Here is a 24,252-nt window from a genome sequence, read left to right as displayed (position 1 = left end):
TATTTCATTTTCGTATTAACGAATCTTCGGAATAATGATTGTTACTCTATTTTTACCCCCCCCCCCCCCCTCCCCACCCCAGCTAGACACGCACACGCAACGATGTTTCAGTGGGTGAGACCACTCAACCACGAGATCAAGAGGTCCCCTGCCGCTGTACATAGTGGTTGTGCGCCTGTGTTATTTGATAGGCATGCGAGATACTAGTCTTGTCCTCCTTGGCATACTTGCTTACAAGCACCCATTGCTTCCAGCGGCCACGATAGACCTGTATAATTAACTTTATATATATATATACAAGTGTATATCTTGAACATATAGTGACAGCAAAGGACTTAACCACAACATGGCGGGGCGGTGCAAGGACAGTTATACATATACTCTCTAAAAAAAAATCGAGTGAAAATGTTCACTCTTGAATAACAGAAAAGAGTGAATCTAGAGTGAAAATGTTCATTTTCATCACATTTTGGAGTGACCTCAGGGATCACTCGAATATTTTTGGAGTCATCCCTGAGGTCACTCCAAAATGAGTGAAAATGAACAGTTTCACTCGATTTTATCACAGTATTACATATATATATATATATATATATATATATATATATATATATATAATGTATATATATCCTGGTGAATATAAGGCCTATGACCCCAAGCTTGAGAACAAAATAAAGGAAAGAGAAAGAAGAGGCTACGCCTGGACCAGTGGAATACTACTGTCTTGCGCATTATATATATATATATATATATATATATATATATATATATATATATATGTATATATATATATATATCCTGGTGAATATAAGGCCTATGACCCCAAGCTTGAGAACAAAATAAAGGAAAGAGAAAGAAGAGGCTACGCCTGGACCAGTGGAATACTACTGTCTTGCGCATTATATATATATATATATATATATATATATATATATAGAGAGAGAGAGAGAGAGAGAGAGAGAGAGAGAGGGAGAGACAGCATTGGACTATAAAATTTCGAAGCAACACCAGACAAAGTTTAGGAAATGAGTAGAATTTCTATTCAAAATTAGTCATATACGATTAAAAAATACTTCAGTAGGTGTTCTATTCATAAAATGACTGTTTGTTTTTAAGTTTGTTTTTAGAGTGTAAACCAGATTCTGAAGAAGGGCAATTAGCCCGAAAGCTCAATTAAAGGGGTACAACTCAACATCACAGCCACGTCTCTCGTACAAGTTTTGCTGACAAAATTATATATTTATATATATATATATTTATATATATTATATATATATATACACGTGTATGTATATACATATATATGTCCTAACGTGTACTGTATCTTATCCTCTGAGCCACTATGCATGATTTTTATGTTTATAAATTTAAAAGATAGAATGCGTGTGTTCCCGCTTAATTACTTAGCATCATCAGATATGCGGATAGAAAGTGTGTCAAAACAACGCAAATGTAATGCGCTTAAAAGAAAATATGAATGATAGAGACTGGGTTGTATAGTCTTGATGATCTTTACTATTTCTGCAAATTTGTAAATGAGATCTGAAAGGTCTCAATATCTTATGTCAGTATGTATGGATTGTGGAGAAACGAGATTCAAATAAGCTGCTATTCATTATAGAGATTATCATTTCTCTATATGGGGCAAAAATCATCTATTCGTACAGTTCTTTTCCCCACCAGATTGCCAGATTTCAATATTTTTCATATAGCTAGTCATTCTACTGCTAATAAACCTGAAAATGACACTTGTATTAGACGATCACCTGAGGAAATACGGAAAGAACTCAGAAATTATGCTTGTCTGTGTCTTTGCTGGGGAAAAAAATGACCACATGTTTGAGGACAATGATAACACTAATAGACGAGGAAATAATCAGTGTCCCTTTCATGGCTAGAATGCTGAGAATCATTGAAAAGATTACATACGCTGAGGGCGAAAGCAGATTCTATTGGCTTGCCAAAAAAAAAGAGAAAGAAAAAAAAAGACTTGATACCAGGCTAAGGTAACGGCACGAAGACTAATCATATGACAATGCTCAGGCAAGTCACCTGACCGAGTGTAATGACGAGCGAGGCGAGATCTCCTTTGCAAGAAGCGGGGGGCGGCTCGGTCGTGATCCCACATCGCTCGGAGGGCCCCTTCAACAAACATTGGATTAGCTCCACCTTAACTCAATCTGTGTTATTCAGATTCAGTGCCCGGACAGATAAGGAAGTGTAAATAATAGTTATGTGTTGGAGTACCATTCATTGAGCTGTACAATACTCGCGTGACCCAAGGCATAACGGTGCGCAGTTGTATGCAGACAGGTCAGAAAGCCGATTATACCCCCGATACCATACGTAGATACAGCTTCTATCGTTTAGTTTGGACAGCGCGGAAACAGGAAGGCAACCTTTCGAAACTGGTGCATGCACATGTACGAGAGTAGGGCTTCTATTCAGATCATGAGAGAGAGCATGACTGCCCTGTTGCGGATACAACGGTAACCTAGCTGGAAGTAATATTCTGCGTCCTGTATTTTTCAGTCCCGTATGGTGTCTGCTCGTGTGTATCGTACTGACGCAAACTCCCAGATGGTGTAGCCTCGGGGTGCACGTTCTTGTTGGGAATAAGTCTGGTTATCTGCCTGATCGTTTGAGGGCCTGACGTACAGCCGTTTTCAAGGGACGAATTGTGATTACAAGCTGATAAAGCAAACGGTTTACTACGGTGTGTGTGTACTATGTCTTCCTCTCCAGTGCCCGTTGGCTTTGCCCCAGATGATCACGTTCAATCTAGGCATCCTCAAGAATTTGGAAAACCCAACGGAGATTCCGTCATGTTGGCCAACGACGAACGGACATCTCTGCTGTACGCTAGTGGGCGATCATCGAGCGAGGGGGGAACATTGTCGAGTTCAAGCAGCAGTCGATTAGGCCCTCAACTCTTCGGCCCACTACGCTACTGGAAGAACCTTTTCGTTATCTCCATAGCATTTATGCTGACGTTTAGTGCTTACAGTGCACTGGCAAATTTACAGAGTAGTTTAAACTATGGCTCTGGGCTCGGTGTTTCCTCATTATGTGCAATTTACATAGGAGTAATAGTGTCGAGTTTTCTTTCACCTTTAATCTTGTGGCTGCTGAAAGTCAAGTGGACACTCGTGGTTTGCTGTTTCTTCTACACCTTGTACTCGGCAGCGAATTTCTACCCAGTGGCGTACACACTCATTCCTGCCGCAGGGTTACTAGGTCTTGCTGCATCGCCGTTTTGGGCCGCAGTTGGTACATACATCACAACCTCCGCCATCCAACTGGCAGACGTCACGGACAGGGTTCCAGAGACCATCATCAATCGCTTCAATGGCATCTTCTTCTGCTTCTTCCAGTCGGCTCAGGTGTGGGGTAACCTCATCTCCTCGCTCGTTCTGGATGACACATCGACGAGTGTTACGATGGATCACTGTGGCCGCGACAGCTGCGGCAGCAACATCAATTTCACCATTCCTGCAGGAGGAGGGGAGGTGGCCGACAAACAGGTGTCCGTTCTCCTATCAATTTACATTGGAATCGGGCTTCTGGCAGTGACTATCTTGACTTTCCTCGTGGACAAACTCCCACGGATGAAATTGCGGGATACAAAGTCCCCCGGGCGTCATGTTTGTGACCACCTGACGTCAACGTTTCAAATAATGAAGTCTCCTTACTTGTTTCTTCTCATTCCCCTCATGATGTACAGTGGAGTCGAACAAGCCTTCATTAGCGCAGATTTCACGAAGGTATGTTAAGACTTTCGGTACAATATTGTGTTTCATATAATGTAGTTACATATAACGCATAGTCATTGCAATCGATTCTGAATACAAGTACACCTGATCAATTCAAAACTATCTGTTCCGTACGATATGTTTATTGTCAAATTGTTAACCAAAACAACAACACTCCCCCCCCCCCTGCACACAGAGAGAAATCGAAAATTGATAAGGGGTGAGTTATCTTACATATCTGAGGATACTTTGGCTTTTTAAGAAGGCAAGGAACAAAAAGAAACAAACATAAATATATATACATGTATATAAAATTATATATGATTTCATGCTCCTTGCAAAAGTACTGACCTCTGCCAGTTACGAGCGCCACCCACCTGAAAGAACTGTCATGCTGGACTTAAGTGCTGATGATGAGAATATGACATGCCAAATTAAAGTGTACACTAACCGTTATGAATACAAAAATAGGATGAATGGTCAATGTTAGAAATCTTCAGAAAAAAAAACTTTAAAAACACTCAAATCCTTGCGTATGAGACAAATCATTCTTGGAAAATGCATAATTTGCATAATTACCATATTTACCTGGCAACGCTGTGGTAATAGGACCTACTATAAAACCAAAAGTGTTCGCGTGCATTTCAATTTCGCGAGAGGGAAGACTCACGAAATTGAAATGCACGCGAAAGTTCTCGTTTACACTATACATGCATTATGCATTGAATGCCAGTGGCATGCAATTCGCGTAAAATCTTATGCCGCGAAAAAGGCCATCGGCTACATGATCGCGAAACTTTCATGCCGCGAAAATATCTCGCTTTACAGTAATGGCAGCGACCCCCTGTGAGAGCACCCTGTCCCTGGGAAAATAACACATTATTCAGGGTGATAGTATGAAAGAGACATGCAAAAGAAAAAGGTTAAGCTCTGAAAATTTCAAGACATTGCTGATATACACCAAGTACTAAAGTAACGCTGGGGGATCGTGCGTTTCATCAGGAGTTGTTAGCCGTAGCCTTAGACTCTGAATTTAAAAAAAAAACAAAAAAAAAACCACCTAAATGTCAAATAGGAATGTAGAAGTATACAGTGTTATCTTGCCACTAGATTAATGACTGACTGCTGAAAATGACCATTTGATCAGTGCAGAAAACCCATTTTATATTTGTTTGTTTGTGTGTTTTGGGTTTTTGTGTACCTATCAATAAGGTTTATACATATTTTGTTATATGTCCCATGATGCACCCAGTCGTTTGTGAGCTGCACCAAAGGACCGGGGATGGTCGGCTACGCCATGATCGGGTTTGGTGTCGCCGACGCTCTGGCGTCGGTCACCTTCGGACAGCTGGAGAAGTATACTGGTCGCATTGCCATCTTCATGTTCGGCGGCATCCTCCACCTGGCTCTGATGATCGTCTTTGAGGTGTGGAACCCGCACACCTCGGCCATGTGGCAGCTGATCTTACTGTCGGTGGGATGGGGAATCGGAGACGCCGTGTGGCAAACACAGATACAATGTAAGTGGACCTCCTTTAATGACGTCTTACACGATGCCAACTGTATAGATACGATGAAGTGTCCCTTGTTGCATGTCATCAGCTTCCCCCCCCCCCAAAAAAAAGGGAGAAAGATCTAAAATACTTCTCTTTGCGCTATATACAGCCTCACATGTTTTACAGTGATGAACCACGTGATTTAATATGGCAGTGAACCGCGTTATGAACGCTGGTAGGATGGAAACTCTTAAAAAAGAATTTGTGAGCTCGATTCCATCCCAATGCGTACTTTCAAGGAAGAAGCGCTCTGGTTTTTGTTCTAGATTCTTTAATGTGACGACATTACTCGTGACCCGGATGTATTTATAAACATGTGCCTGACAACAGTTAGGCGATGATATCGGCAAAGCCATTCAAGAGCAATTTTGACATCATTAAGACATTTGGGAACACGATTTTACATTGCACGTTTGACATTATCATCAATAGCATCAGGTGCCATAGCTCTATGCACATGTGTGCAATATACAGACCAAATGCCGAGTAATATAGGCTAATTAATGCATGTTGTTCCCATGAGTGGATGTATTGTTGGCAGCATCCAATCTTTTGAGCAATGTGAGCTTGTAATGTTTTGTGACATCATTGCGGCGTCACAGTACTGATGCTTATAGATGAATTTACGCTGATGCTTGTATTATGATGCAGATCATTCTTTTCTGTTTCCTCTGCTTAACAGCAATAGTTGGAGTGCTGTTCCCTGACGCGCAGGAGCCAGCCTTCGCCAACTATCGTCTCTGGCAAGCTGTGGGTTTCGCCATAACATACGCCCTCACAATTCCGCACGCCGTGTGCGTCTCACACAAACTCTACGGAATGATGGCATTCCTTACGTTTTCCCTTTGTTGTTATATCTTCGAAGAGTACGCCATATCTAGGCCTTCGCCACCGTGGACCGACTAAACTAGCGCTGTGCTGAAAGAGACAAGTTTTACAGCATGCATTGCAATAAGTGTGGACGACTTCGTTTCAGCTTCCAGTAGTGCATCGGGCGTAATGGAGTGTGTGCAGTTTCAGTGTTTTGTTTTGAAGTTTCAATAGGAAATTGCATAGTGAGGACAAGTGCAGTGGAAATCAAAACAGTCATGCAAAACAACCCAAAGATATTTCATTTTCATTTCATTTCAATTTTATTTTCATATTTCTCACATATATCACAATAAAGTATATAAATACGAAAATTATACAAAACATAATTTAGATGAGACTTCATCAGAATGTACAGAAGTTTGATTTGGTATAAACATGAGGTCTGTATGCATGCCAATTTAAACTGTGGTCATAATGCGAAAAAATATGATGGGGCCTGCGTAAAAGCATTAGCTTGTACAGCCGCAGGTCCCGTGAGTAATCAGATTAGGGGAAGTTTAAAGTACGGATGTTTTTTAAGACCAACTATATCTGGGGAAACCGATTAAAACAAACAAAACAAAAAATCCAATTAAATATATGTCACTAAATAAAAATACAGTAAACAGAAAGGTCACATGTTGCAGCAGTGAACAACAACTGCAGAGATTCAAGGGGTGTGTTGCAGAGTATAGAAAATGGCGTAACTGTATGTCATAAATAGGTAAGTATAGAAGGTGGGATAATGAGATTTGTCGTGAATGTAAACAATACCGAAAGCTCAGGAGTAACATTCCAGCATGGGTCCTAAAACCAAGCATTCCATGTGACCATAGTAACCGACAGCTGTCACGCGCGAGAATTTCGATAACCGAGTGGAACAATAGGTGCATGAACAGCGCAACAGGCAGACTGTTCAAAAATAGTGTTCATGGTTAGGATCCCGCCGGACTAAGGTGGGATAGACAAGGGGTAACATGTAAAGAGCAACAAGAACTATACACTATGCATGCCGTACAATGTAGCTGCTAAGAAGATATTGCTTCAGTTTTCGTTTGAATGAGGTTACAGTGGTGCAACTTACAAGTTCCATAGGAAGTTCGTTCCAATATTTGGGTCCAGCGAACATAATGGTTTTTTTCGCGAAAATTGTTCGGGTACGTGGAAGGTGATATGCGTAACGTTGACGAGTTGGATAATCATGAACTGTGTAATTTCTTGTAAACATTTGGGAAAATACGTCTGGTAATTGGCCAGTTGAAAATTGAAACATAAACAGGCCGACGTTGTAATAAAATAACTCAGGAATTTTCAAAATTTTATTACTAACGAAAAGTTCGTTCGTGTGGGATAAATATCCAGTGTGGTTAACAATTCTAACAGCTCGTTTTTGTACAAGAAATAACGAATCGATAAGGTTTTTAGAAGCATTTCCCCACGCCAGAATCCCATAGTTGAGATAGGGAGATATCAAAGTTGAATATATGCTCTGTAGAATATTACTTGGAAAATAATAGCTAAGTTTGTTAAGAACCCCGGTATTTCTAGCAATAATTCTGCTTACATAATTAACATGGGTTCTCCAAGATAAATCACTATCGATATGAAGACCCCAAAATTTTGTATTGTTGACCTGTGACAGATCAATGTTGTTTATCTTGACAGAGAGAGGTAACACAGGTAGCGAATTACTGAATAACATATACTGAGTTTTATCAATGTTTAAGGATAATTTGTTCGCAAAAATCCAATATTGGACAGAAACAAGTTCTTTATTTATTATGTTTATAAGCGCATCAGGATTTTGATGAGAGAAGAACAAATTTGTATCATCTGCAAAGCAAACGAAGGAGAGAATCTTAGAGGAGTTCTGGATATCATTAATATATAGAATAAAGAGAAGTGGGCCTAACAAGGAACCCTGTGGAACACCACAAGAAATCAGTTTTGGTTGGGAATCGTGACCGTGAATACTTACAAATTGTTTTCTATTCGTTAAATAATCAGTGAATCATTCTAGCGCCCTTCCCCGAATTCCGTAATGATTTAACTTATAAAGTAATATGTCATGGTCTATTGTATCAAACGCCTTGGAGAAGTCAAGGAAAACACCGACAGTGTGAGAAACATCATCTATAGCATGAGCTATCTTATCGATAAACTTGAGTAATGCGTGAGTTGTACTATGTTTTTTCCGAAATCCAAATTGAGATTCAGTAAATATTTTAGCCTGAAGAAAAAAATTAAGGGTGCGTTTGTACACAAGTCTTTCAAGTATCTTTGAAAAAGAAGTTAAAAGAGAAATGGGGCGATAATTATTGACAAGGTCTTTTCGCCCTTTTTTAAAAATGGGAACAACTCTGGCTACTTTCATTTTTTGAGGAACTTTACCAGTAGATAAAGATTGATTGAAAATACAATGTATAAGTAAGAGGCGAAATTATTTCATGAATCACATTTTTTACCAAGAAGTTTGTGATTCCATCATATCCCGAACTTTTTTTATTATTTAACTTGTCAACAATCTTTATTATTTCATCTTCGACAATTGCGACAAAAAATAAAGATTCCATATTCCTAGTACCCAGGAAAGAGTGAAATTCTCGCTGCGCTTCAGGAATTTTATCAGCCAGATTTGGCCCAATGTTTACAAAAAAATCATTAAAAACTTCAGCTATATCTATGGGGTCATCAATACGAACATCATCCTCTTGAATATAACTAGGCACGTTATTATCAGTATTACGTTTCAATGCTCGGTTTATCACCCTCCACGTACCCTTCACATCAAATTTACATTTGTCGAATTGATTCATAAAATACATCCGTTTGGCTGACCGTAATGCAGAAGTGAGGATATTACGATACTGAGTATATCTGGACTTGTTTGAAACTGTGGGTACTTTGCGATATTTATGATAAAGTTTATTTTTCTTATTGATTGATTTTAAAAGTGATTTTGTAACCCATGGCTGCCGGGGTACTTTTTTATGATTTGAGTTAGAGAATTTACAACAAGGGATAGCAATATTAAGCTGAGTTATCAAAATATCTATGAAAATATCAAAAGATAGATTTACGTCATTTTGATTATATACAATCGACCAATCAACGAGTTTCAACCTTTCTCTAAAACTATTCAGGTTCGAGTCTGACATAACACGAAAACCGGAGTTTTTTTGCACACTGTCAGCAAGAGGGTGGATACTACCAATAAGTGCATACACAGGAAAATGGTCAGAGATATCCGTAACAACAATACCAGATGAAATATCAGAAAATGACTTGTTAACAAATATATTATCTATTAAAGTAGAAGAGAGGTCGGTGATTCTTGTAGGTCTTCTTATGAGAGGAATAAAAGACTTAGACAACAGTTGATTAAGAAACTCTTGGCAATTATGATTATCATAATTTAAAAGATTTAAATTAAAATCACCCATAAGAAAACATAATTTATTCTTGAAATAGTTATTCGACAAAATACCGTGGATTAATTCACCGAATTCAGTAAAATTAGAGTTTGGTGGCCTATAAATTTCTCCAACAATTACATTTCCTTTATTTGGTACTTTTATCTCAATGAAAATACTTTAAAAAAATTCTGTCATAAAACTGAACTCTTCTAATAACCGATGGTTTAAATTTTCTGTTACATAAAAACCAACTCCACCTCCTTTCTTGCACGGTCTATTGTTTGTAATCAGTTTGGATCTATCAATATGAAACAATGAAGATCCCATTAGGGTGGTTGAAATGTTAGATTAACAGTTCATACATCTCATCAAACGCAATGATATTGACCTAAAATAGTTTTGATGTTTGGTGGTTGCGTTTAGACAGCTTCCATTAGTGATTTTTTTTACATGTGCGATTCTATTTCTCGAAAAAGCAGCAGCTACTGTCAAATGAGAAACTGTAGCACTGACTTCAACTCAGCAGAGTTCAGTTAATTCATTTCTGCAACTTTTTCATGATACAAAAGTCGTACGAAAGTACAGTAATCATAAAGATTAAAAATACACACTGTGAATGCATAATGCATACACGAAGTATATACGATAATGCATTCAAAGACACACATGAAAGTATTATATACCGATGGTCGATTTTCTCCCAAGCAAGTTATAAGTAACAAATCGTATATCTATAATGACACTGTTGAAAATATCTTTATTTCTTCTTGTAATAGAATAAAACATGAAGACATTTATTGTACGCTCCCTTGTACAGTCATAATGTTATCATAACAATGTACATCTAATGATAATGTTTGGTTTGTTTAAGATTTATTATGGTCTGGTATAATGTCAGTATTGTCGGGGGCAAATTAGTTTTTTTCAATAGGGTCCCATTTTTTTTTCTTTTAAAATAACGGCAACAACAGAATAAAACTTGTCGCAGGGCTGTCACAAAAAGCAAAGTTACTCGATGTGCCTCTTGAAATGCATTAAATAATCGTTAATCTACGGATTAAGAGGGAAAACGGAACAGTGCAGGGGATGGGGAGGGGTGAACGATGAGATCAATAAACTTAAAAAGCAAGTATAGATTAATGAAATCAGACGCAAGGATGATATTAGTATAATAAGACTTTTCGATTTGCCGAATTAAGGTAGTGTTGCAGGACAATGTATCGTTATGTGGTCAGTACTATTCTGGTTTATTATTGGGTTCACAAAACTAATGATATCATTCATAATTGACTGTTGTTATAGTACTTATTAACGACTTTTATAACTCTTTACTGTATTGACATAAAAGTTTATACATTGTATTTCATTTTTCTTTTGAAGGGGCGTAGGAGTGGCAATTGCTGTTATAATCGAGAGGGCGTTTCACATTCCTAGCTCATGATGTCTCGGGGAATTAATATGACCTATCCGGTATTAAAGATTGGGACTATTCAAATAATTTTGAGTATACGTGTCGGCCCTCGGGTAAGATTGGAAGTTTATATCATATAGAAACGAATTTCTACATAAAGGTGAACTATACATTTTGTGCACTTGAACAGTTCGTAGAATATATCTTAAACTAATGGGAATTTTGATTTGTAATATAAAGCGTTAATATTTGCAGGGCTGTTGGGCTATGTAAGAAGATAATACAATTTCTTCTGTATATTCTGTATAAAAGAAGAAATTATGGTTGTATTTAGATGTGCCACTCTTTCCCCATATATTTTCTTGTGTAATTCATAAATGTTTGGATTAAAGTGTTATATAGCAAAGGATAATTTTTGCAGCAATGAATACTTTATTTTATATATTATATCTATTCCCTCTGCCATTGGGGGTAGTTGGCTAAATTCCAAGTTAACTGGTCACAAGTGTATTGCCTAAGAATTTTGTGCAATGATTATAACCATCGATTTTGTCCCATAACGGAACGGCAGATGTACGTTAATGTTTGTAGTTTAGAATTACATTGTACATTAGTTTTGCTATCCAAAGACAGTTTGCTACATTTGAAAATGTCACTATTTTGATTAATTCCACAATTCATATGTCGACTAGGATATTAAGATTTTCATGAAAGGCTAGAATAGAGCTGGGTATCATCAGCAATCATTGTGAATTTGACTATTGATATTATTCATATATTTCAAAACTTATACGGGGCAAGTATGGATCCCTGAGGAATTCCACATTGGGTATTATGACGATTAATTACAATTGTAAATGAAATCTAATTCTTGCCTATTAGATTAAGCTTTTAAGCCAAGAGACAGCAATCTCATGGATAGCATAATTATTCAGTTTCGTGATCAGTGGTATTGAAAACCTTACTTAATTCAGTCTCCCATGCCAAGTTTTAAGAATGTGTCTGAACTAAATGTATAATAATGGACTACGGAACTGTCACATGTAACTTTTTGTTTGAAGTTGACGAAGTTTTAGCCTGACTCATCATTAAGAACAAAAATTGGATTTCCTAGAGCAGTCGCTTCAGAAACAATTTATTTATTTAAATAAATGAAATTCTTGCGTACAGATGTCTTTATTACGACTGATTGACAAATTGCCCTATATCGACGTCAATACGCACTGAATTAATTGGTGTTAACTAGTAGCCACGAAAAAATTATGGGCAAATACATACTTGGGAGGGATTCGAATCTGCGACCTCCTGATTACTGGACAGGCGTTCGTTAACGGTGGTCTAGTGGATATGACCCCTGTCCGGTAATCAGGAGGTGGCAGGTTCGAATCCTTCCCGAGTATTTGTGCCCATGATTTCTTTTGTCGTGGCTACTACTAAATACTGTACATACTTATTAATTCGGTACTTATTCACGTCGTATAGGGCAATTTGTCAGTCAGTTGCAACGAGTCATTTGGATGAAATACCATTTTATGCCCTAGTTGACCATATCAAATGAACATATCCTCAGTTCAACCAGATTCGCAAGAATTTCATGAACGTCGGATTTGACATGGAAAGTATGATACACTTTCGGCCACCTACATTGAAAGTGTTTTCTTTTTTTAACAGTGATTTTGATCAATGAAATTCAATGAGGTATATGATATCGTCGCTTCCGATGATGTGCATTTAAAAAATATGCGTTTGGCGGCTAATTCAGTTTTTATAGCCACACCCCCTTACAAATCATCATTGAATATTTTTACAATTCTGAAAGTATATACTAGATGCGCAGAATACAAATTTTGTTATGTTCTTATATTATATAGTGTTTATTGTTTCATTGCCTCCAAAACAAGCAGAAAGAAATACATCGCTTTGAATTGAATAGTGATTGGTAGACGGTTAATGGTGTGTCACTTTGACTATAATATTATACTTTGTCAAACAAGAGACACTAACTACGATATTTTCAATACTATCTCAATGTATGGATACGCTGTGTCCACGAATCACGCATGGATGATAATGATGTATACCGAAAGAAATCGCTAGCCGATTCAGTTGTTTGTTCGTGACAGGCTTGTCCCTTTCCCATTTCTTCAAAAAGAATGAGTTGAGGTGATGCTCGGTGAACCAAAAGAAATGACATGATTAATCACTAGACAGAAAAGCCTTAATTGTATCTTCATATCTTTGTCAAAATTGTTTGCAAAATAATGTTCTGATATGTATTAATCCGACAGAAAATGTAAAACTGTGTATATAGATTTATAGTGTGTAAGTGTATGTCTCCGTTGTCCGTCCGTCCGTGCGTCTTAAAAACCGTATGGTATCCAAGTGGAACCTGCAATATGTATTTCTTCTTCTTTTTTTTTTTCTTCATTTAGTGGAATGTGGTCTGCGGATCTTTTACTTGAATGTGTATGGGTATTTGTATGAGTAGTACATTGTATACAGGATTATTGTGTCGATAATTGTTTTGACATTAAAGCTACCTATGTACCTTTAGTTGTATTAACGCTGTCTTCGGAATGCACTTAAAGAGGTTCAGGTGTACTTGTTGATAGTCCCATGCATTTTGTCAATAATCTTTACGCTTGTATCATTCATATTTACAATTATAATGCTATACCAATTTGTATTTAGTCTTTGCGGTTGATCTCTTACAATTTTCAGTCCTTACTTGTCTTCCAGTTTAAATCTTATGTTTGACTAGAAGCAGAGTGTTTTTTATAACCATTTGTCAGTATAAGGTGCAGTCGTCGAGACATTCCTAGTATTATGTAAGGCAGAAGATTAGGAACACGCTTCTCGTCAGAATTATTGTAACAAACCAAATAAAAAGTTTCATCGCAAAATGGGCTAAGCGCTAAGTGCCATTTTTGACATTTTAAAGTAAGTCGGTCATCAGATAGAGCAAAATAAAACCTTTCTATTGATATCACACATGTAAGTATAGTAAGAAATTGAAGTTATAATTACAAGTATTCCGTATTTTCTTATTATCGTCTTTGTTTTATATGCAAGACTTTAGTCTCAAGTGTCTTATTTTGACAATGGAGTTAGCTCGTTTTGCGAAAAAAAACCTCTTCAAAATATCCCTTTACATACTTTGTAACCAACATTTTTTCAGGAAGTATTGTTAGCAGTATACAAACAACTGAATGTTTACCTCGTGTATCATGAAATGAGATTAGATACTCATTACGAATATTGTGATTGGAGATTAATGTAATACACCGTATGTACAGGGTAGAACTCATGCGAATTTCAGTTACAATTTTCATTTTGATATCTGTTTGTCAATCAACGTATTAACAGATTTTACATAAAATATATAAAAGGTATCTAAAAGTATCCTATAAATGCCTTCTACCAGACACTATTGCGTACATAGACAGGGGATTGTCATACAGAGTTACTATGTACAATTATATCATTAAATTTGCATAGCTTTATTGGAACCAGTTAAGAAATTTCCAGTGACAATGTAACTTATCATGATGCGTCCCTTGTGTTTGATTTAGTCAGTTATGTGCTTTTCATTGTGTGTGCATGTTAATTGTGTCAAGCATGTACATGTGTTCGTCTGTATATGTATGTCGCTTCAATCAGTGTCAATTTTGCATGTAAATCATTGGTTTCTAGAATCATATCGTGATCAGAGAGTATTATTCTTATACATGTACTCTAAATCTTGTTTAAAAGGAGGAAGAGAGGACACTGAATAACAGTAATTGTCTCTGAGTTGTAATAGATAGAAGGAATCGACGTCATCAAATCCAATAATAGGGAGCTTTAGATTTTCGCGACGGAGACGTTCAGAAGGAAAAAGAAAACATGTTCTGAGCATGAGCAAAATCGCATATCAAAGTCGATCTATGAATAGCTCGCGTCGTCTGAGTTTTTACTAGGCGTTCTGTGCTATTTTTACGTCCGCTCAATTATTTACGATGTAGGGAGCTACTCATGGAGCTGCATGTACTTTATGCACCGATCATAATATGGGGGTGCCATTTTATTTTTTATAGGTTGCGTCTCGGCGTAATCTAAAGCTACCTTTCAGCACGTCGCAGGGGAGAAGAGAACGTCCAGCTCAAGCGTCGTCTCAAGCGTCCGCGCCGCAAATCTAAAGCTCCCCATTGTAAGATGATTTCATTACCTGTCTTTGAAGTTGCCCTGTACTATCGTTACTATCGGTTCCGGGGAATTGTGTCCAATATTGATACAAATGTAGAAGGGAGCTTTAGATTTGCCAAGCGAACGTTAAGACGACTCTCTCCTCTCTCCCTACGTCGTGTTCCAAAGTAGTTTTAGATTTCGCGAAGACTAATAGTCCCTCCATAATAAGTCGTTCGTGAACGTAGTCAATAATGCCATCAAGTAGCTCTCTGCGTCGTGAATTTGCCGAATGGACTCTAAAATGGCCCAGAACCGTCGTTGGTTTAAGACGACGCAAATCCTGATTTTTTCCCCTCTTAACGTTCGCGTCGCAAATCTAAAACTCCCTCAACATAACACGTTCAATGAAACAAGAAATGTGGTAATTTGATTGCATACTTTACTCGAACATTATTGACTGTCCATCTATTCCTGTGACACAAAAGATTACAGAGCTAACTAACATCTAACATGTCTAATACTATAGTAGCTATTTCTGACATTTGGTAATATATTCCTTTCATACACTACTGATATTATCTGCAATATAGCTTCAGTCAAGTCTACCTCAACATTGATACAGAAGTGTAATATATGAAAGACAAATGTAGGAGATATATTTCTCCTTTCCAGTGTTATGGATATAATATGAATCTTTTAAAGAATATTATGCATAATCGAATGCTGTAACAGTCCTTTCTCCCTTTAATTGTTCCCCTGCGACCACCTTACAGCAAAAGGTCTTATGCAGCTTGCATGAAGAGTTTTATGTAATGACTGAGATATTTTCCCCACCTGATGCAAAATTCAGAATCGTTTTGAAAGTGGGGAATGTTATGATTTTATTTCCCCCTTCCAACCCTGCGGGGGTCTCTTTATAGTCTTACACCTATGGACGACGATACACGAAGCAATACTCTGGTTCTCCCATACCAATTATTAGACCTCACTCAATTTAAAAAAACTGCTTGTTCTCTTTTACAAGGGCATATTCGTTACCCCTTGCTCATGTTGTTCCTATTCAGCAAGTAATATAGGCAGATAATTTGTGTATTTTGATTTGTTTGCCTAAATACCCCCCCCCCAAAAAAAAAAGAATAGACAATCTTTTGTCATGGTTTTTTCTTTTTCCATTTGGAACAAATCTGGTCTACCCTCGGAATCGTAGCAGATGTGAATGGTATATGAAAGATATACAACCTGACCTCAAAGCCTATAACGACGTGTATTATGCTCTGCATGTCAGCGACGCATGAAATACTTAGAATGCTGATATCTTTCAGCCACCTGATGCCGCTACACCCCATTGCTAATAGCCGTTATCAATTAACGGGGGGAGGGGGGTTGGGGAACCCGGTTAAGTATGTACACTGTACCCAAAACAAAAGACAGTTGCGGTAGTATTTCTCATGTAAATACATATACACATTGCTTTTGCGTGGATCAACAATTTTTCTTTCTGTTTGTGCAATGTCTTAATCCCACGCCGGCTTTGTAATATGTCTCGGTGATTTCACAGTGCTGAAACTCCGATATAGGAAAATTATTTGGACGTCTTTTCGTGTAATCACTGTGCATGAAGCCATGTGACATACCACACCATTAGCTGGTGTCCTTACTGTATAGTTAAGTTTTGTCTCTCGCGTAGTTATTGCTGTCTTGTTTCCGCAACCACATTGTTTCGTCAGGATCAATCCGTCCGCTTTCATAATACGCTCACCGAGGCTCTTCAACTCTTCTTTGAAATCTTCTTTTGAAAACAAGGTGCTTGGGGTCGATTCTGCAGATGATACTTCACTAGCGTATACCAGTTATAATCTATCCAACGGGTCATACAATATTTCCCATTACGCTTGACCTGTTCGTGCGCCAATCTCTTGTGGAAGTATACGCGGTTGTGGAGTGGAAGTAAACATTTTTCACACAGCTACAAGAACTGAGACATTGCCATAGAGTCGACAACCTGAGCCATTGTCTTTCCGAAGATGTCGTACAGTCCGACACCCGATGACATTCATCTAGACGATCGTGTTGTATTGTCAGAAGAATCACAAAACAACGATGATGTCTCGGAGTCCACGATGGCCAACGATGAACAGTCGTCGCTGCTTGGGTGCGAAAGTCCGTCGAAATTTGGCAAGTCGCTTAGGACGTTGCCAAATTCAACTAACAGCCCTCATTGCCCTCAACTATTTAGTCCACTACGATACTGGAAAAACGTAATAGTTGTCTCCGTTGCATTCATGCTAACAATGAGTGCCTTCGGCGCTCTGGCAAATTTACAAAGTAGTCTCAACTCTAGTTCTGGGCTGGGTGTGGCGTCACTCTTTGCTCTGTACGTTGGACTTATCCTATCGAGTTTCGTAACGCCATTTATTGTGTGGCTTTTAAGTGTAAAGCGGACGCTTGTGGTTTGCTGTTTCTTCTACGTCTTGTATACAGCAACCAATTTCTACCCAGAGGTGTACACACTCATTCCTGCCGCAGGGTTACTGGGACTTGCCGCATCGCCGTTATGGGCGGCAGCGAATACGTATGTAACGACATCAGCCATCCAACTAGCTGATGTGACGGATGACGTTTCCGAAACCGTTATTAATCGCTTCAATGGAATCTTCTTCTGTTTCTGTCGGTCAGCTCAGGTATGGGGTAACCTCATCTCTTCACTCGTCCTCCACGAGACGTCGACTGCTGTAACGATCATGGAGCACTGTGGTCGCGACAGCTGCGGTAGCGGCATTAATGTTATCATTCCAAAAGGGGGAGGACATGTTCCAGACAAACAGGTGTCCGTTCTCCTCTCCATCTATATAGGAATTGGTCTCCTGGCAGTGGCTATCTTGACTTTCCTCCTGGACAGACTCCCAGTGAAGAGTAATCAGGAGGAGAACGGGGCCCCGAGGAATCAAGTTTATGATCACCTAACGTCTTTATTTCGTCTCATGAGGTCTCCGTACTTGTTGCTTCTTATTCCCATCATGATCTATTCTGGCGCTGAGCAAGCTTTCATTAGCGCAGATTTCACACAGGTACATGTATTACAATATATATATATATATATATATATATATATATATATATATAGAAACAAGGAAGGGAAAACTGACCAGAAACAAATAATAAATAGTGAAAACTTTGAGCAAAGAAAATGGGTTTTCATCGGGATTCGAACCCGAGACCTCCGCATTACTAGACCGGTGCTCTACCGACTGAGCTATTGAAAGCCCTAGATACACACACTATAGCTTCTGACCACACGAGCAAAGAGAGTTAAGGGTTTGGGACGAACACCGATCTAGGGCTTTCAATAGCTCAGTCGGTAGAGCACCGGTCTAGTAATCCGGAGGTCTCGGGTTCGAATCCCGATGAAAACCCATTTCTTTTCTCAAAGTTTACACTATATATATATATATATATATATATATATATATATATATATATATATTTATATATATAACATATATAATCTTTGAAATGTTACATCTCACTTGTCCAGCAAAGTGCACGTTATTTCCAAACACAAGTATGTTTGAAACGCTACTCGATATTATATTTTCTAATAGACATAGATGTTACAATCGAAAGTCATTACGTGATTAGAAACAAATATTGTAAGTATTTGATTTGATTGGAATAAGATATAGTGATTGTCTGATTTAAAGTCCCTTGTAATCCGTAGATAAAGAAAGAGAAAAGTTATATCATTTACAAGATAGTATTCCGTTTAAGTCATCCTAAAATATTGTTCAAACGCTTTCGATGAGTTTGACGGTATTAGAGTTGTTTAGGCTAGCCATTACCTTAGAAGATCTCACTACATAGTCTCAATTGATTTAGTTCAAGATGAACTTAAAAGCACTATATAACATCGTCCCCTACTAAAGGAAAACAAACGGAATTATATGAAGACATTTTGATATCGTATGTTGAATTAGAAAGTAATGGGATTGTAAAATCTGACATCTTTGAACAGCAAATATGCCAATGAATTAGCTGATGATGTCATGGTCTCACAAATCTCTCGTTAACAAATGGCCCAATTCTTGACTAAAATCCCTTTTTGACATGACAGCAAAAAGGAAACTCATATTCTTCGATAAATATGTGTTTATTTCGGTAACATAAAAAGTAAAAAAAAAATCAGAGAAAGGAACATACTTGCTTAATTATCCCCCCCAAAAAAAAATAATAAATCAAGTTTTGTGTGTGTGTGTGTGTGTGTGTGTGCGCGCGCTCAAAACGATTTGAAAGAATTATGAGCTGATTATGATGATAACTAAACGCATCTCTGGTAAAACGGAAGGGGTTATCTAGAGTTATACGACTTTTTTTTTCATTTCCAATTTCGAAGAAACATTTACGATTTTTTAATTATAATTATTACTCTGCTCATAACAGTCAAATCAAGCATGGTGAAGCGTTGACATTTAAGGTCACTGACAACAACAAGAGTTATGAGATCAAGGGAATTAACTGTCTTTGTTCAGGTGTCATATCATGTCATCATCAGAATTAACTTCTATTCGGACAGGCTTGAAATTGAGTCTTTCTAATAAAAGCCTAATGAAAGTGTGTTTTTTTAGTTTCATTCGGGGTTTTATTTTTCTTTATTTTGGCTTTTTTTTAACCAGGATATCAAGATCAGCAAGCGAATATTTCACATCGAGATACATTGTAATTTGAATAATAGTTTGAATAACAAATGTTCTACTGAAATCAGTGATTCAATTTTAAAACCAAACATTGAAATCTTAGAAAGAAATATATAGATTTAAAACAAGTGTATTCAAAACTGTTGTTAAAAACATGACACATATTCAACTAAAAGCAAATGCAAAATAAAGCTTACAAACGCTTGAATTCCCAAACGCTTGTTAATGTATAAATACTGTCAATATAACAACGTATATAATATACATAGAAAAAAAACGGCATTGTTAGAGGAACAAAGCAAAGTGATTCAATACATGTATTCAACAATCGCGTTCACCTATAGTGTGTCGGGGCTATAAATATGAAAAACAGTCACATCCATTCAAGCTCAACAATACAAATATTGTACCCAATCGAAACATTCCAGCATTCTTGCACGTGCACACCACCCATGCAGACGTATCACACAAGACAACAAGCTTGAGTGTTTACCCATGCACATACTTAAAGGGAAATTCCAGACGATTTTTCATAATTAATATCATGTATATAAATCGACAGCTCCATGTATAGATTTGTGGAATTGAATTTAGTGAGGTCCTTGATCGGAGAAACTAATACTCTTAAAAAGCCAAAACAAATTACATTGAACAAGGATGATGACATAGACGCTCACATTAATTCAGAAACGCAGCAATGTAATTCCACCACAATACGGCTTTCTCAACAAGTTCACCTGCGTAATGCATGTTTTCTTATTTTGTTCTGCTTCCTTGAGTCCCCACTCATGTATGCTTATGGTGAGGCTACCATGTCATCATCCTTGTTCATTGTGATTTGTCGTAAATTTCGAAAACATTCTCATTCCTCACCCGATCACTATAAATTCTAAAATTCTGTACCCAGTTTAACCAGTTTGTAGTTATTCAAATTTAAGACTCCGAAAATCTTCCTGAGGTTTCCTTTAAAATACTTAATGGAAGGCGCATGATGATATAAACAAAAAATAGATGATTTACCGCTATTGAACATGTTAAAATCTACAGAATGTACGTTAAAAAAAAGAGTAAATGAATCTCTGCTACATCAGGGCGTTTATGATGAGTCAGTGAAAGTAAGCATACATTTTCTTATAATAAGGCTTTGAATGCTTGTAGCGATTGTGATTTCTTAATGACATTTGGGAGCGAATTCAATATCTTATCTCCTGCATATCTAAAGCACTTACATGTATATCAAAACAGACAATATTCGGTTTGGGTGGTATACCCTCAAGGATAACACATCTATGGTGGTACCGCATTAGAAGAATCAGCTGCTCTTGTATCAAAACCATTTCTGTCAAAAGTTAATTTTATACATTTAGGTGGGGACAAGGCCATGGATGCATTTATTTGTCGACAAAAATAATTCGTTCTCTTTTTAGGGACTGTATTCATTTCCATTAACAGTTTACTTTCATGACAGAGATTGATATCATGAATTGTGCTGCCCTCTTTTGCAAACAAAAACGAACATCTCTATTTTTGACCAAACAATATTCCCAGACTGAACATGAATAATCAATACATGATTAAAAATGATACTAACCACCTTGTACATAAGTTTCTGTGAAGTGATATTCAAAATGCATGATTAACTGTATAGAGATAGATTGGGCAACATTTTGTGTGGTCATCCCATTAGACCGACACCCACGAGTCATACCGTCCACGAGTTCACCATTGACAAAGAAAGGTCCATGAGTCATAAATATAGCCCACGAGCCATACAACCCATGAGCTCCGACACTAGACAAATAAGGTCCATGAGTCTGACAGTAGGCAAACAAGGCCTACGAGTTCCACTCTACGCAACATTGTGCTAAAATATTTGTTCCAAAAGGTGTTAAATCCGCAAAGTTATTTAAAAAAATCCTTTTCTTTTTAAATCCAAGTAGTCACGTATTTTTTTTCTAGGAACATTTTCTTATGCCATTATGTGTTACAATTATTATGAAAAATGAAATTGCTGGGTGAAAACACTTAGAAGCGTGTTAAATAAAAATCCACTTTTTCTCCTAACCATCAAAAGAACATTTAGGACTGCTTGGAAAGGAACTCTTCATGTTTTTATAAATATACACACACAAACACACACGCACATACATGTACAAATAATATATATATATATATATATATATATATATAACTGTGGATCAGCTCTATAGGGAGATATTATGATCATGATGACTTAAGGAGATACACGACCTTAGGGAAATAATTTGTGTCGCCGTAACGTTTTCAGATATTGTTCTTGGCGTCTCCTCTATCTGACAGTCTGGAATAGTGTCTCTGTCGGCAAGTTGCCATTTTAACTTGTGATTATTCTTCGTTTGTGATTATTCTTCGTTTAATCACATTTTATAATAGCTAATCACGTAGCTCAATTTTCTCGTTATTCACAATGCACATCAGTCTTTCGTGAGCTGCACTCAGGGTCCAGGGATGGTTGGATACGTTATGATCGGGTACGGCGGGGCCGACGCTCTTGCCTCGGTCATCTTCGGGCAGCTAGAAGAGTACACCGGTCGCATCGCCATCTTTATTTTCGGCGGCCTTCTGCACTTGGCTCTGATGATTGTCTTTCAGATGTGGAATCCGCTCACCTCGGCCCTGTGGCAGCTACTTTTGATGTCAGTGGGATGGGGAGTAGGGGATTCCGTCTTGCGAACTCAGATACACTGTAAGTGTCCCTTCTTCCTCGAAAGCTGTAATTTAAGATTATTTCAGGATAGAAAATAACTTTTAGGATTAGAACCAACACTTGCTTTCGGGCGAACGCTCGGTGGTCTAGTGGAGATGACGCCTGTCCGGTGATCAGGAGGTCGTAGGTTCGAATCCTGCTCGAGTATGTACGCCCATGATTTTTTATCATGGCTACTACTAAACCACTGATCAATTCAGTGCTTATTTACGTCGATGTAGGGCAATTTGTCAAGCAGTTGCAATGAAAACATCTCGACGGAAGAAATTCATGAATTTGAATAACAAAGCAGTACCCGCTGCATGCTATAAGGATTAGAACCAACACTTGCTTTCGGGCGAACGCTCGGTGGTCTAGTGGAGATGACGCCTGTCCGGTGATCAGGAGGTCGTAGGTTCGAATCCTGCTCGAGTATGTACGCCCATGATTTTTTATCATGGCTACTACTAAACCACTGATCAATTCAGTGCTTATTTACGTCGATGTAGGGCAATTTGTCAATCAGTTGCAATAGAAAATAACTTATTTTGTCTGTTGGTAATCAGTAGTTCGTCTTTTGGAGATGGAATATAGTGAAAATCGTAATGAGATACCACGCAGGGCTACTGTAAGGCAGTCTCAAGAATGTTGATAATGGCAAACGGGTATCGCAGCAGTTTGGGCAACTCGGCGCTATCACTACGGTTTGCACAGCAACACAATTGAAGGTAGTTTCGTTTTGGCACGTACAACCTGCGTATCTTTTTAATAGTTTTATAAATATTTAATATGTATAAGGTCGAAATGGTGCTGCTCCATCTGAAGTACACTTGCTTTGCTGATACTGGAGCCAAAGGGAATGAATGTATTTTGTAGTTAGCTTACCTCAATCAAATGTTAGACGGTACAGCTTCATTTTGGCGCTCTGATGTAAGAGCTCGTTCAGCAGAGTTCAACAACTTTTAAGATTGATATTGTTCCATCATGTTCAATATTGTAATGCCTGAGTGTTGTTGATTTCTGATACAATTCTTTCCTACCTCTGCATGACAGCAATTCTCGGAGTCCTGTTCCCCGACGCACAGGAGCCGGCTTTTGCCAATCTTCGTCTATGGCAGTCCCTTGGTTTCGCTGTGACGTACGCCATCACCATTCCACACGTTATCTGCGTCACAGCCGAAATCTACGGCCTGACGGCGTTGTTGACATTTTCACTTGTTTGCTCACAGAACTCTTACACATAGAAGAATCATACCCATTCACAACCCGCTGAGCTCGGTGTCGCCACCGCGCACCCCGGATGTGACGCCTCAGTGCACACGCCGCCATGTTGCTTAGCGGTACCTCCGCAGCTCCTCGCGAGTACGGTACGGTCAACTCACTGATCGGACAGTATGACAGCCGCTATAGCCCTTGATATTTACTTGAACTTGTAAACTGTCAAACTGGTACTTCTCAATCCAGCGTTGACCACAGATTCATGTACTCATTTATGTTATTTATTTCACACTCTTCTCTGAAAGTTGTCTGTATTGAAACAGGTGTTTTTTTCACCTTTCGGATAGATCTATTTGACTTCGGAGACGTGATCTGCTTTGGTATAAAATAATCTAAGACGCGCGCCTGTCCTTGTCTGTGTCCTGCCATTTTTCTGATACCCCTCTCACCCGGCCCCAATGTCT

General features: G+C 38.1%; 2 protein-coding genes across 2 annotated transcripts; both read left to right on the top strand.

Annotated features, from left to right (window-relative positions):
• Nucleotides 1-2,729: 2,729 nt before the first annotated feature.
• LOC139714427 (protein unc-93 homolog A-like) lies at nt 2,730-6,214 on the top strand. The gene is made up of 3 exons (XM_071626135.1): nt 2,730-3,764; nt 5,005-5,272; nt 5,991-6,214. The coding sequence occupies exons 1-3, from the start codon at nt 2,730-2,732 to the stop codon at nt 6,212-6,214; spliced, it is 1,527 nt and encodes a 508-aa protein (XP_071482236.1).
• A 10,964-nt stretch (nt 6,215-17,178) lies between these two features.
• On the top strand, nt 17,179-23,814 carry LOC139714425 (protein unc-93 homolog A-like). The gene is made up of 3 exons (XM_071626134.1): nt 17,179-18,222; nt 22,303-22,570; nt 23,624-23,814. Exons 1-3 carry the CDS (start codon nt 17,179-17,181, stop codon nt 23,812-23,814), a joined length of 1,503 nt encoding a protein of 500 aa, XP_071482235.1.
• Nucleotides 23,815-24,252: the final 438 nt, after the last annotated feature.

Source organism: Diadema antillarum, unplaced genomic scaffold (genome assembly GCF_040938485.1).
Source record: "Diadema antillarum isolate AM-2024a unplaced genomic scaffold, OU_Dant_1.0 seq00002269_RagTag, whole genome shotgun sequence".
In the NCBI taxonomy this organism is placed as follows: domain Eukaryota; kingdom Metazoa; phylum Echinodermata; class Echinoidea; order Diadematoida; family Diadematidae; genus Diadema; species Diadema antillarum.
Note: the sequence above shows the minus strand (reverse complement) of the source record. Positions and strands in the feature narration are given on the sequence as shown.

Coding starts and splice junctions, on each gene's coding strand:
- LOC139714427 (XM_071626135.1), top strand. CDS start 2,730: ATGTCTTCCTCTCCAGTGCCCGTTGGCTTTGCCCCAGATGATCACGTT. Junction 3,765..5,004: donor TTAGCGCAGATTTCACGAAG/GTATGTTAAGAC, acceptor TGATGCACCCAG/TCGTTTGTGAGCTGCACCAA. Junction 5,273..5,990: donor GTGGCAAACACAGATACAAT/GTAAGTGGACCT, acceptor TCTGCTTAACAG/CAATAGTTGGAGTGCTGTTC.
- LOC139714425 (XM_071626134.1), top strand. CDS start 17,179: ATGTCGTACAGTCCGACACCCGATGACATTCATCTAGACGATCGTGTT. Junction 18,223..22,302: donor TTAGCGCAGATTTCACACAG/GTACATGTATTA, acceptor AATGCACATCAG/TCTTTCGTGAGCTGCACTCA. Junction 22,571..23,623: donor CTTGCGAACTCAGATACACT/GTAAGTGTCCCT, acceptor TCTGCATGACAG/CAATTCTCGGAGTCCTGTTC.